The 12334-nt window shown below is 48.1% G+C and overlaps 1 protein-coding gene across 2 annotated transcripts in view; it reads left to right on the plus strand.

The window, feature by feature from the left end:
• Entrep2 (endosomal transmembrane epsin interactor 2) overlaps positions 1 to 9994 on the plus strand; it is a 420439-nt gene extending 410445 nt beyond the window's left edge. For both annotated transcript variants that reach the window (XM_071607359.1, XM_071607360.1), the window contains 3 exons: positions 3526 to 3741; positions 5326 to 5397; positions 6516 to 9994. In XM_071607359.1, the coding sequence (XP_071463460.1) occupies positions 3526 to 3741; positions 5326 to 5397; positions 6516 to 6832 (605 nt within the window). In that variant the 3' untranslated portion in view covers positions 6833 to 9994. The remainder of the gene's footprint in view (positions 1 to 3525; positions 3742 to 5325; positions 5398 to 6515) is intronic.
• Positions 9995 to 12334: the final 2340 nt, after the last annotated feature.

Genomic DNA, 12334 nt, shown 5'->3' on the forward strand with positions numbered 1-12334 from the left:
TTCATCTATTAAAACAACAAAATAGTGATGAGGAATGGATGCTGGCAAGGCCACAGGAAGCCACTACCCATAGTCACTACAGATTGGCATCCAATACCTCGGCCACCCATTTTTAGGGCTCTTTATCTAAAATACTTTACCAAAAATGTGTTTGTTGTTAGATGTAGTGATCTCAATTCTGTAGCTGGCCGAGGGGAGTAATGCAAGCAAAGAAAAGTACAAATTAAGATGGTTGTTTACATTTTTCATAACAGTGGAAACCCTGGGGAACAATGAAGTACATTAATAAGAGTGAAAAAACCCCGTTGCATATGATAAATACATTGTTATACATTAATTAAGAAAATGCTTGTGGTCTTTTGTTTAAAAATTTAGAGGTCCATTAGATTATGATGTCCTCAAAGCAGGCCCACAACACAACTCCGGTGAGAATGGGCAAAAATGAGCATCGCAGTCTGGGGCAGGAGCCTCTCCTGGAGTGTTACCACAGGTTTTTAAGTTTCTGGTAATTCTATGTATGCAGAGGTAGGTCATATTTGTCCTAAGAAACTCAGTGGATTAGCACTGATGCTAAGAGAATTGAGATCAAGAGGAATCAGCTGGCATGAATGAAATGGAGTTTGGGTTGGATTAATAAATACAGTTTCTGGGATTGAAATTTTCTAATGACATATAAAGTGGTTTTTTTTTCCTTCTACATGATCTATTCATCTTTGAACACTTGCTCAATTATGTCCTGGGATAAATTCCTGAAAATGAAATTGCTGAGTCCAAGGGAGTATATATTTTAGATTTTAATATATTGGCTAAATTGCATTCTGGAAAGGTCGTATTACTAGTTTATATATCTACCAACAGCATATGAGGCCTCAGGACATGGTCACTCCTGATGACCATTGTACCCTTCCAGGTGAAAGATCCATACACAATTTCTATGTTTATAACCTTTTATGTTTATTGCCCAGTCATAGGTCTGATTTTGATTGATATGTTCTCTTTCAGTGTTTTTATTTTTGAGATTTTATTTTTGTAGATTTATAAGAGAAAACATTTGTTAAATACACACATGAGAAAATGTGAAGGCTCACACCTTTCCTATTTGTGACAGGCGTACCCCCTGCTTTACTTTCCCCCCTGTTAGTGACATCCTATTCCATAAGCAAGTTTACAGTTTTATTTTTGTTTTCAAATTTTTCCTTCAGGATTTCTATCATGTTACAAAGTCTCCACTCCAAGGCTGTAGATTTGTTTTCATCTACTATTTTTATAGTATCTTTAAGATAAAAGGATTAATCTTCCTGGAGATTTTTTTATACAGTGTGTGAGGTACTGTTCACATTTTTCTATTTTCCCAAATGGACTACAAATTGTCCCCAAGCATTTATCAAGAGGGCAGTAGTGGTTAAGCAAGAGTACTCTAGAATCTTCCATCCGGCTCCACATCTTGTGGCTATGTGACCTCTTGACTTCTATCTCAAAGCCCATGTCTTTCTATGGAATGGGGGTAACCTGGCATTAACTCATAAGTGGATAGTGGGGACTAGCAGGAAATTAGCCCCCCAAAAGCCCCAGCAAGGGAAAAGGTCATAGACAATGGGGGAACGTGGAGCATAGAGAAACAGAGGCCTCCCACAGAAAAGGGTGGAAGGAACAGACACCCAAAAGCCTCCCACAAGGAGTCTAGGCTGTTGTGACACAAACCATGTGTCTCTAAGCAGGCTGCACATCTTGTAGTATGTACACCGACGCCGAGAGGGAACCTTGAAGGCAGCTGGTAATTCAAAAAGAATGTGGATCTGGGCATGGTGGTGCACACCTGTAATCTCAGCAGCTTGGGAGGCTAAGGCAGGAGGATCACAAGTTCAAAGTTAGTCTCAGCAACTAAGTGAGTGAGCCCCTCAGCAATTTATCAAGACCATCTCAAAATAAAAAAAATAAATAAATAAATTTAAAGGGCTGGGGATATGGTTCATTCTTTTTTTAAAATATATTTTCTTTCATTTATTTTGTTTTATATATCTGTAAAAACTCAACAAAATGTATGGATGGAATACACTGGGTATTTTAATTGATCTAATATTTCAAGAAATGCTTTGGTATGGACATTTGATCCCTCCTAGATGAACTAAAATCATGATAACAAAATAAAAAACATACACCAAGATTTTTTTTTTTTAGGATAATGTGAGTTGCTTATGTCCTAGAAAACAAAATAAATCAACTTTCATGTAAACATTCATTAATATCAACACCATTTTCAGCCACCACTATGTAAGAATGCCTTGAATTTCATTGCAGTAAGAATGGGAGACTAAAGAAAAAGGTGTATCTAATTATTAGAAACAACATGTTATCATGTAACTGCTCACATGTCTCCAGAAGCTTGAAATCATTTACCATGCTTTATTAATACAAGCCTCTTAATATCATGTACTTATTGCATTTCATGTATGTAAAGGACTTACATGTGTTATCCTTTTAGGATGCTTATTTAAGAGAGAGATACATTATAATGTTCACTTTGCAAGTGAAGACACTGAGGCTCAGAGGAGTTTTGCAATATATGGCTCCGTTCTTAAATGCCCCTGGGCTCAAGTCCCAGTATCCTACCCCCCAAAAAGGTAGATCTACTCTGGCTTTCATGTTTGTGCAGGTCCCTAGGGGGTCTTGTGAACACAGAATCTCATCTGTCCCCTGGATGCCAGCCTTGGAGTGATAAGGGGGCAGGAGCTAAGACCTGACTGGCATTGCTTGTCCAGAATAGCAGTTCTCAGTTTAAAGGGCATCCACTTTCCATGGAGGGCCTTTTCTCACCTGGATGGCCAGGCTCACTCCCACAGTCTCTGATTCTGTTTGGCTACGAGTTTGAATTTCTTTCTTTCTTATTTTTGTTTGTTAGTTTTTTGGGTTTTTTGTGTGTGTTTTGTGTTGTGCTGTGGATGGAACCCAAGGCCTCACACATGCTAGGCAAGTGCCCTACCACTGAGCTGCACCCCCAGCTCCAAGTTTGCAGGTTTGACTTGTCCCCAGGTAAGGTCAAAGCTGCTGGCACAGGGATTTCTTTGAGAACCAAGGTAGATATTGTATGGGTTGGGTTTATCCTGCCTGATTGACCCAGGGGCTGAATTCCAGGTCCCAGGTTGTACCTCCTATCTGGAATGGGGAGACTTTCAGGCTCCTAGGGCCTGGCTGGCATACAAGGTCTCCCTCAGAATTCTCACTCTTCAATGGCCCCTGCTCATTAAGCATCCTTGTGACCAAGTATCTGATCTCTGATTTCTAGTCTCTTGTGGGGTGTGGAGGACCTGAGTACCTTGTATCCCCTTCCTAGAATCCTCCTTGAAAGGTCATCTGGTACCCCAAACCTTTCAACATCAGACAGCAATGTTGGACAACCTGGTCCAGTGTTCCCATGCTTCTAAGATTTCAGAGTTTATTTAGGTTTGGGGTTTAAAGGGCAGATGCTGTCGCTGTCAGGGTGGCCCTGTGGTCACTTGCATTTATGCTGTGCTCATTCTCTTGTAGTGCCAGCCAGCAGCGCAAGCCTCCCAACGTCAGAGGGAGCAACCTCACTGGGTCCGAGCCACCCATCCCCCGACGACACGGCAGGCACCTCACCGCCCCTGCCACCTACCCCAGGCCCCCTGGAGGCTACAGGTGTGAGCATGCAGGCACAGCCAAGTCCTGGGCGTGTGGCCCGCTCTGCCAGTGACCCTACCTCCTGTGCATCCAGTGAGGCAGGTATGGCTGGCTGAGCCCGTCTGTGCCCCCAGGGTGTGTCCTGGACACTGAAGGTCTCATAACCTCTGAAAGTGAAGACCCAGCTCTGGGAAGTTGGGGATCACAGTCTGGATGTCTGAGACTATAGCTGAGTGCGGGTAGTGGTAGCCTGGGGGCCTCTTCTGTGTGAGCAGAGGAGGAGGGATGCGAGAGCTTGGAATGATGGGAGTCCCCCAGCAGTCATCAACTCTGGGGTTAGCCAGGAGTGTTGCACACCTGCTCCAGTGTCCAGGAAGGGCCAAGGTTCAGGCTAGGACAGGTGTCCTCAGGTGAAGTCTGTGGGTAAGTGGCATGTCCTCTGCCTGGAGTCTGGGGCAGACCCAAATTTGTTCTCAGCAGCACTTTATGACCCCCTTGGTAGTCTTCCATGTGCAGTCTGGAGTGTGAGTGGAGTCCCTGTATGACTGTGTGAGTGGACACCAGCCTGGGCTGCAAGTCTGTATAAGACACAGTCCCAATGTCCACAGCCCTGGGATTTACATTTCACACAAGCTCCCTCAAAAGTCTTATGGCCCCTGATGTGGGAGAACCCATGCCCATCCTCATTGCCATGGGAAGGGCTGCATAGTGTCAGTAAAGATTGGTGTGCCTTTTGACTGTGGTTCCATCACAATCAGAAGATTTTCACAAAACGGCTGTGAAAGATGAAGTCCCAGTGTGACTGCACCTGTCTTGTCTCAGTGGTCTTGTCTAGTGGACACCCAAATAGCCTAGAGTTCAGCCAGCCAAAGAAGAAAGAAATCCTGAAAAGGAACCAGGAAGCCACACCAGTCAACTGCCTGGAAGCATCCTCCTGGTTGAAATGTCTTATTTTGCACCTGTAGACTTTTCTAGTGGGTTCTCTCCATCTCTCTTTATCCTTCCCTCCCACATGCAGTTGCTGGCTTACATAAGAACATTCCATCTGAATTTCCTGAAAAAGTCCAGCTCTGCTAGTTCATTCAGAGCTTCTCGGCTTCCCTCTGCCCTGTGAGGGCCAACCCCTGAGCCTCCATGCCCACAGTCACTCACTGAGGATTGGGGGACAATCCTATGCACTTGGAGGGACTCAGGGATATGTTCAGGATGTGGCCCTCTGCTGGCTTCCTTTGGCCTGTTCCCCCTCAGTGAAATTAATGGTCTGCAAATCATGACATCCAAGGGGTGGCAATGAGGGAAAACCCAATCACCATTTCTTTTCTGCATCCCGCACACCAGCCCATTGCTTCTGGCTCCTCTCGGCCACATGAGACTGTTTCTATTCCATAGGACAAAGGCATGTGTCTGACAGGTCCTTGGGGAACCTCAGAATCAGAGGCAATTCTGATGAAGAGTTCAGGGCTTGTATGAGGAGAGTTGTAGGTCCCAGGTAGGAGGACCTAGACACCACCTGAGCCACAGTGGGCCTGGTGAGATGCAGGGCTGCTCCCCTTTCATCCATGGACTGGTTTGTTCCTGCTTGTCTGGCATCTAAAATATATGTGTTAGCCACAGGCAGGCTGAGATAGTTTTATCAATAATTCCTTTTTCCCTTTCATGTGTTAACTGAATTCTCTTCTGGTTAAGATGCCTCTTCACACTCTGCCTCGTGCAGCCAGGACCTTGAAACAAGACTGTCTCGGGCTACTCTGGGGACAGGTGAGGTAATTCTTTTCTAAAATGCTTGACATCTACCTGCTGTGAAGTAGGGGTATGAGTTAGCTGCATTAGGTCCTTAGCTGCATTGCCTCTAAATTCAGCTTCTTTCAATGTCACCTGGGAATGTGTTTCCCTCTCTCTCTCTCTCTCTCTCTCTCTCTCTCTCTCCCTCCCTCCCTCCCTCCCTCTTCCTCTCTTTCTCTTTCTTTCTCTGAGTACAGCTGTATCAGGGGCTACAACTAGTTTAATATGCATATGGCTGCTTATTTTACTTTATTAATGGCATTTTGGGGAGTTGATTTGGAGGTTTTTTATACTTTCTCATGTTTAATTCCTGGGCTTGCTCATTGCCATCAAAAAGACCCCAGAACAGTTCATTCAGAATATGTCTCCTTGGAATGACGTAGAGAGCATTGGGCAAGTTGGGCCTTGATGTGGTCCTCCATGAGTGGATCTCAGCTGACTGCCTGGGCCTGGCTTTGTCCAAGGTGCCATCTGACCATGCTTATTCTATGTATGATGCATTGTAGCTGACAGTCAGCCCTGTGGGGAGCTGAAGCCATTTTTCCAGCCCCTGACCTGGTGGGCAGGAGGGGAAGGACCCTGAGAAGTGGCTCCATGACTGACATAGTGGAGGGGGTCTCATTGCCCCTTTACCACTCCCCAGCTCTGATTTTAAGTCAGACCCTGTGTCTAGGTGCCACAGTTCTGGCCCAGCAAGTGATCAGACCCAGAGGGAAAGGTCATGGAGCTGGGAAAGGCTGAGAAGGGCATTGGCTTAGGAACTCTGGCTGTGAGGCAGATAAAACCGCTCCCTGCCCAGCACCTGTTCTTCTCCCTGGCCTACCTCGCCTTTTGGCCCCCATTCCTAGTCCTTCAGCTCTGGGAGGCTGCAGCCCTCAAGGTTAATACCAGCTTAACCTTGGGCTGAGAAGGGAGGGAGGGACACAGGAAATAGGGCCATGCCCAGATGCCAGATCAGAAACAAGAAACCCAGAAGAAAGCATGTCCACAGCATAATTCTATTGCTTTGTAAAGAACTCAACAGATATCTTTTGTTTTTGTTTTTGTTTTTTTCCTGGTTGTTTTCAAATTGCATCTTTTCCCTTGATTTTTAGTTTCCACATCTCGCTCAGTCATGGCTACCTATCAGCACCAGCTCTCACCCCCCAGGGACCCTGGGACCTGGAAAACTGACCAACAGACAAAGCCAGAGGCCTTACAGATGGTCTCGAAAGTGCGGCCACACTCTTTAGTGGACAGCAAGGCCTATGCAGACACCAGGGTTTTGGTGGCTAAGTTTTTGGAACACTCGAACTGTGCCCTCCCTCCAGAGGTGCGGCATGTGGTGGGCACCATCCACTCTGCAGTCACTTCTGAGGAGAACCCGGTGGAGGAGGCCGTCTTTGGTGCTGGAGTCCTGGACCAGCTATGAAGCAACCAGAAGTCTGTACGGGACACTGAAGGAACTGGTGTCAAGCACAGCCTTTTCTTGCCAGAAGATACCATGCTTGACTGGGAGGAGCCTTTGGCCCAGCTTGGCAGAGGACAAATGGAGACCACCCAGAAGTGTCAGGGTGCTCTAGTGGGCAACTGTTATTCCTTCTCTTGAGGTGGCCCTGATCAGTGGTCTTCTTGGGAACTGCATTTGTTACCCATTCCATACTTCGGAATGATGATTCTCTTGTGTCCTTAGTGAATTTGTTTTCATCAGGCATGTAGCACTTTGAACTGACCAGTGTTATGTGAATGCCAATACATGACAGGTGACACTCATGTCACTGAGAGACGCTACATCTCCTCCAAATCAGGGCCATGAAAGCAGGATTCTCCTCCATCCCCAATGTAGTTTAGTATTAAATGGATAGAGGATGTCATTCCGTAATGGGACTATTTTCCCCTGTGGTTCGTATCTCTCTTTAATGAAACCTTTATCCTATTATGGACTGTTATTTCCTTTAAAAGGAAATAAGTAACTTCAGCACAGATGGTACCCAAAGCTCCAACTCTTTGCCCACAGGGCTACAGAGCTATTGTGCAAACAAATCCACAGTGATGGGATTCACCATGGCCCTGCCACCCCTGGGAAGCAGGAAGGTATTGCAAGGGCTTTAAGGCACCTGCCATCTCCTTGTCTCCTGGACCTCTCAGCTGGGCCTCCGTCTGTGGGCTGCCATCCCCACTTTCTCCCTAAGCTCCCCTTTCTCCATGGTCCCCTGTCCTTAAACCAGAGTCAACAAATAACAATAAGCACCTTCCCCTTGTATCTAAGCTCACCTCACTGACCTGGGTCGGGCACAGGGCCCCTTTCTCCAGGGTGTGTATACCTCCTGCTAAGGCATGACCCAGCACTATCCCTCCCCCAGCCAGGTGGCAGCAGGCACATCTGCATTGCATATTTCTATGAGAGCTCTCTCTGTGTTGGTCATGCAGAAGCAGCAAGCCCAGCTTGGGTCCAACTCGATTGCCTTTGGCCAACTTGGGCACCTTTGACTTTCTTGCCCCACCCTTGCCCCTTGTTTTCTGGCAACATCAGCTGTAGTCAGTTCTCATCAATGGCCCTAGAGCAGCGCTATCCACAAGAACTTTCTTTGTGCAGGAAACACCTGTACCGGGACCATACAAAACAGTAGTCACTAGTACATAGGGCTGTTGAGTCCCCCAACTGTGGCCAGTGGTTCCTGCTTTGGGCAAAAAGCTTACCTTTGTGCCTGCCACAGCAAGTGCAGGAGATGGGCCGGAGGGTACCCACCACTGCTCAGTGCCTGGCTAGGGGTTCGTGATGCTCTTCTCTGTTCTGCATGGCCTGTGACTGTTCTTGAGCTCCCCCACCTCAATATCCCGCATCCCATCCCTCAGCCTCTAATTCCAGTTCATCCAATGTGCTGGGGGCACTTCTCTGTGTTTGGAAGTGAGGCAGGGGGTAGAAGGAGGGTTCCAACTCAAGTATGGTATAGGAACCTCCCAGCCAGGGTCAGCTGCTAATGGTTTGATTGCTTTGCCAATGTCCTTGGTTGCTGCCTCCCTGAAGTTACTGAGCTCAAAATATATAAATCAGGCCTTTTGACAGCAATCTTCCTTTTCCACAAGAGACATACTAGAGATGAGTTTATGAGCACTTTACTCAGACTATGAAATGGGAAATCTTCTCTAATTTTTCTCAAGTGAGGGCTTTTGAAGCAAGTCCCTTTGCAGGTAAAGTTAATTGATGGTTTTTCAGAATGGCTTCTCCTGAGCCATGGGCAAAGCAAAGTATTTACATCCTGATGTCCTAGTCCGGGAATAGCAGTATTTTCACCGTCTCTGAGGTGAGCCAGAGCAATGCCAGCTGCAGGGGGGAGTGCCTGCTGGCAGGGCAGGCAGTGGAAAGTGGGGGGTGTACACAGCAATGTCCCTGAGCCCTGCCACTGGCTGGGATAAACCATGCAGACCTCAGACCTGCTTACAGTCTGACTGAGGCCAAGACTGCTTCCCATGACACTGACTCAAGCTCTGGGGTATTTTTATTGTGCGGTCAGGGGACAAGTCATCCTGGAGTTCTGTGTCCTTCACTTTGCCTCTCTGCAACAGGGCCTTATCATCTGTCATTTGGGTCTCCTGCCTCAGGCTGTACCTCCCCTCAAGCATAGACTGATGTGCTGTCCTAAAACCTTCAGTCCCAGGCATTGTCCAGAAAGTGCCATCCACACACATACCCACTCACACTTAAGTTCTGTGTTTGCTGTCGTAACAACTCTATCCTGTGGATAAAGAAACTGTATCCAACTGGATGCCACTTGGCTAGAACCTTCTGCCTCATGGAAACAAGCCTGGCCCATCCTCTCAAGGCCAGGTTGACCCACATGAACACTGGGAAGGCCAGAGCTCCAGGCTTCCAGGAAAGATCCCCAGAAGGCACAGCGGCTGGTAAGGCCCACTTGGGAGTGTGCTGGCAACTTCTGCTCTGGTCCCGTTGACCCAGTTCAGCGACATCCTGGTGGTAGCAGTTCCAGCAGCAGGCCTCCAAGGCTCCAAGCAGCATGTGGGCTCTCAGCCAATGGGAGAGCTGGCTTCCTGCCCCTTGCTGTGCATCCTTTCCATCTGGAAGCTTATTCTCCTGTTTCCTGTTTTGGTATCTGGAACAGGCCTGCATGGCTGTTTTAAGAAGTTACTTTTCCCACTTCGGTATGGCTGGGACCTAGGCAGGAACCCAGAGGAGGCTGGCAGCTACTAGGACACCACCTTTAACCCTGGCCTGGGGGGGGGGGGGTATGAGGATGCCGAGGTGGGCAAACTTTGGACCCCAACTCTATGGCTAACAAGGTTCAAGGTTCGGGGCATCTTTCACAAGCACTCAAGGTCTCCTTGAGCTGGAGATAAACACACAAATTAAAACTTGTGATGAACCATGATGTAACAGAAAGCTTATTTCAGATGGATGTTCCTTTTCTTTCCCCTCTGCTGTATCAACTCACAGAAGCTGCTAAGGCAGAATTTAAAGAAAATTGTTTTCAAGCCACCAGAGACCTGTTTGTACAACTCAAACGGTTGTATTTATTTAATGTACCTCAAGGTGTTTTAATAATGATCAGTGTTTTAATAAAAAGTATTTCTGGCCTCTGTTGTGTCTGAGGTCTAATTGGGACAGAGACAGGCTGAGGGCTGTGTGCACCGTTGGCCAAGAGCAGGGTCCTGAGGGCTTGGGCTGGGCTCCCTGCCAGCTGCTGGGGAGTGGGAGGCACCCAGAGCTGCCCAGCTGTGCTTCCTAGGAGCCCCCTGGAGAGACTGAGCTGCAGCAGCTCAGGAGGAAAAGGCAGCCCCCTCCACCCGATGCACGCACGTCCCATCCACACTGACCCACAGCTGCCGCTCCGTGGAGGCAACACCTGAGGGCTTCTGGGAGAAAACAGGCCACGGCTCAAAGTTTTTCTTCCTCTTTTTTTTTTGACTGTGTATCATTTTGGCGGGAGTCACGCCCCCATGTCATCTGCTAGCCATAGCCTTCCTCCCTGGAGCCCATCACACGCCTTGTCCTGGGCACTGCAGGAATATTCCCTTAGGCTGCCTGAGCTGCGATCCCTCCCCTGCTTCTCCTCAGGTTATGATGGTATGGTTCTTTGCATTCCCCAAGATGGTGCTATCCCTGCTAGCATTTTTTTCTTTCTTGGCACAGAACTTTCAACTCTTCGCCTCCCCTTTCTATTAGAGTTTCCTACTGAACATTTTTCTTTGACTCTACCATGCAACCTTTCTGAAAGAAGGCCTGGAGCTAGAGTTCGCTTTGAAATCAGACTGTTCTTACATGCCCTGATGGCCAAGGGAGAGCTTAACGGAGTGCTTAGCTAGCATCCCTCAGGGGGCCTCGTAAGAAAAACCGCTTGTTCCTCCCCAGAATCCAAGGCCACAAAGGTGCTTGGTGAGTAGCTCCGACCAGCAGAGCATGCACTGCGTGAGCAGGCCAGAGAGAAGGGGTCCTGTGTGCCAAGGTCCCCGGGCTAGTAGAGCTGGAGTCCCCTCCCTGGGCTTTCTGACTAAAGCCCAAGTTCACTCCGTGGCCTCCCCATGCCAAGTGACACCAGGGCCATACCACAGAGAAAAGAATGTGACAGCAGAACTGCCTGAGTCCTGTTAGTGCTCTCGACGACTGCAAAGGACCTCACAAGTATAAAGAGGGGTCTGGGAGTGGCGCTTCGACTCTGTATCATACCCACACACACGCGTGTGCGTGACCATGTGTGTATACCTCTCCTGGAGGCAACTGATATTTAAATCTGAAGAAGCCCAAGTCTCCATCTCTCTCTTATTCAGTTAGTAGTTTGTGGCCATGTCTCTCACCTGGGGCAGGTGGGTAGAGAACCCAGAGCAGTCTGGTGACCTGTGACGACAGCTGACACTTCCAGGTGCTGCAGGACTTGGCCCACACGAGAGCTGATGACCTTAGCATCCATCCTCTGATCTCATGGCCAAGAGCTCCCAAGGCCCTAGACTGGGGAGGGATGCTGTCACCATATGGAAGACTTGCAGAGCCACTCACTAGAGAGTAAGAACCAGAGGCCAGTTGGACATATGATGCTCAGTGAACACACCAGCCACACAAAGAGCTTCCATCATGACTTCAGGTTTATTAGTGAGATGCGCGAAGTCTTCCTAAGGTCAGCTGCATGCAACACACAGGTTACTCCTCAAATACAGTAATCCTAAAGCTTTAGTTACTGCGTGGTAAGGCTTCTTAAGTCACAGTGTATTCTTCAAGGCCTGGGCCAAAAAAAGAGACTTCCAGACAAAATGATGTCAGTTAACATTGATCTCTAATGAACCGAACCGGACGATGTGTTCCTTCATCTGCACACGCTCTAATACTGCTCATGGCGGGGGCGTCTTGCTTGCCACGTAATTAGCGCTCATGGCTGGTTGCCTCAGGAAGGGCAGAGGTGGAGTTTTCTGGTGGGTTTGGATTGTTGGAGAGGAGCGTGTGTGGATGTGTTTGTGTAGATAGGTTTTAAACAGGGGGAAGATGCCTGTGCTGCTGTCCTTGTCCCTGGCAGGATGGTGAGCGTGTTCCCACCTGGCAGGGGGCCCTGCCGCGGAGAAGCGTTCAGGAGGGTGGGTGCCCAGGTAAGTTCACAGAGACTCAATGACTCAGAATGGGAGAGGGGGACAGGAGAAGCAGGTGTGGTCACCAGACATGGGAAACCCCTAAACTTCTGAAGAACAGCTTGCCCAAATAAAAGTCCAAAATGGTAACATTTTCTAAATAAATATGGAGTTTTGATGTTGTGACCATCATCCTTTATTGAACTCAGGAATATCTCCTTTCCCGGTAAATACTTACAATCGATCACATGTTCCCACACTTTCAGTGCAAGTCACATCCTGGGAGCCGGGCTGCCCACGTTCCTGTGGAAGCAGCAGCAGAGTCAGCTTGAGGGCTCTTCGGGGCTCCAGTGGCACCCCCATC

Source organism: Marmota flaviventris, chromosome 2 (genome assembly GCF_047511675.1).
Source record: "Marmota flaviventris isolate mMarFla1 chromosome 2, mMarFla1.hap1, whole genome shotgun sequence".
Classification (NCBI taxonomy): Eukaryota; Metazoa; Chordata; class Mammalia; order Rodentia; family Sciuridae; genus Marmota; species Marmota flaviventris.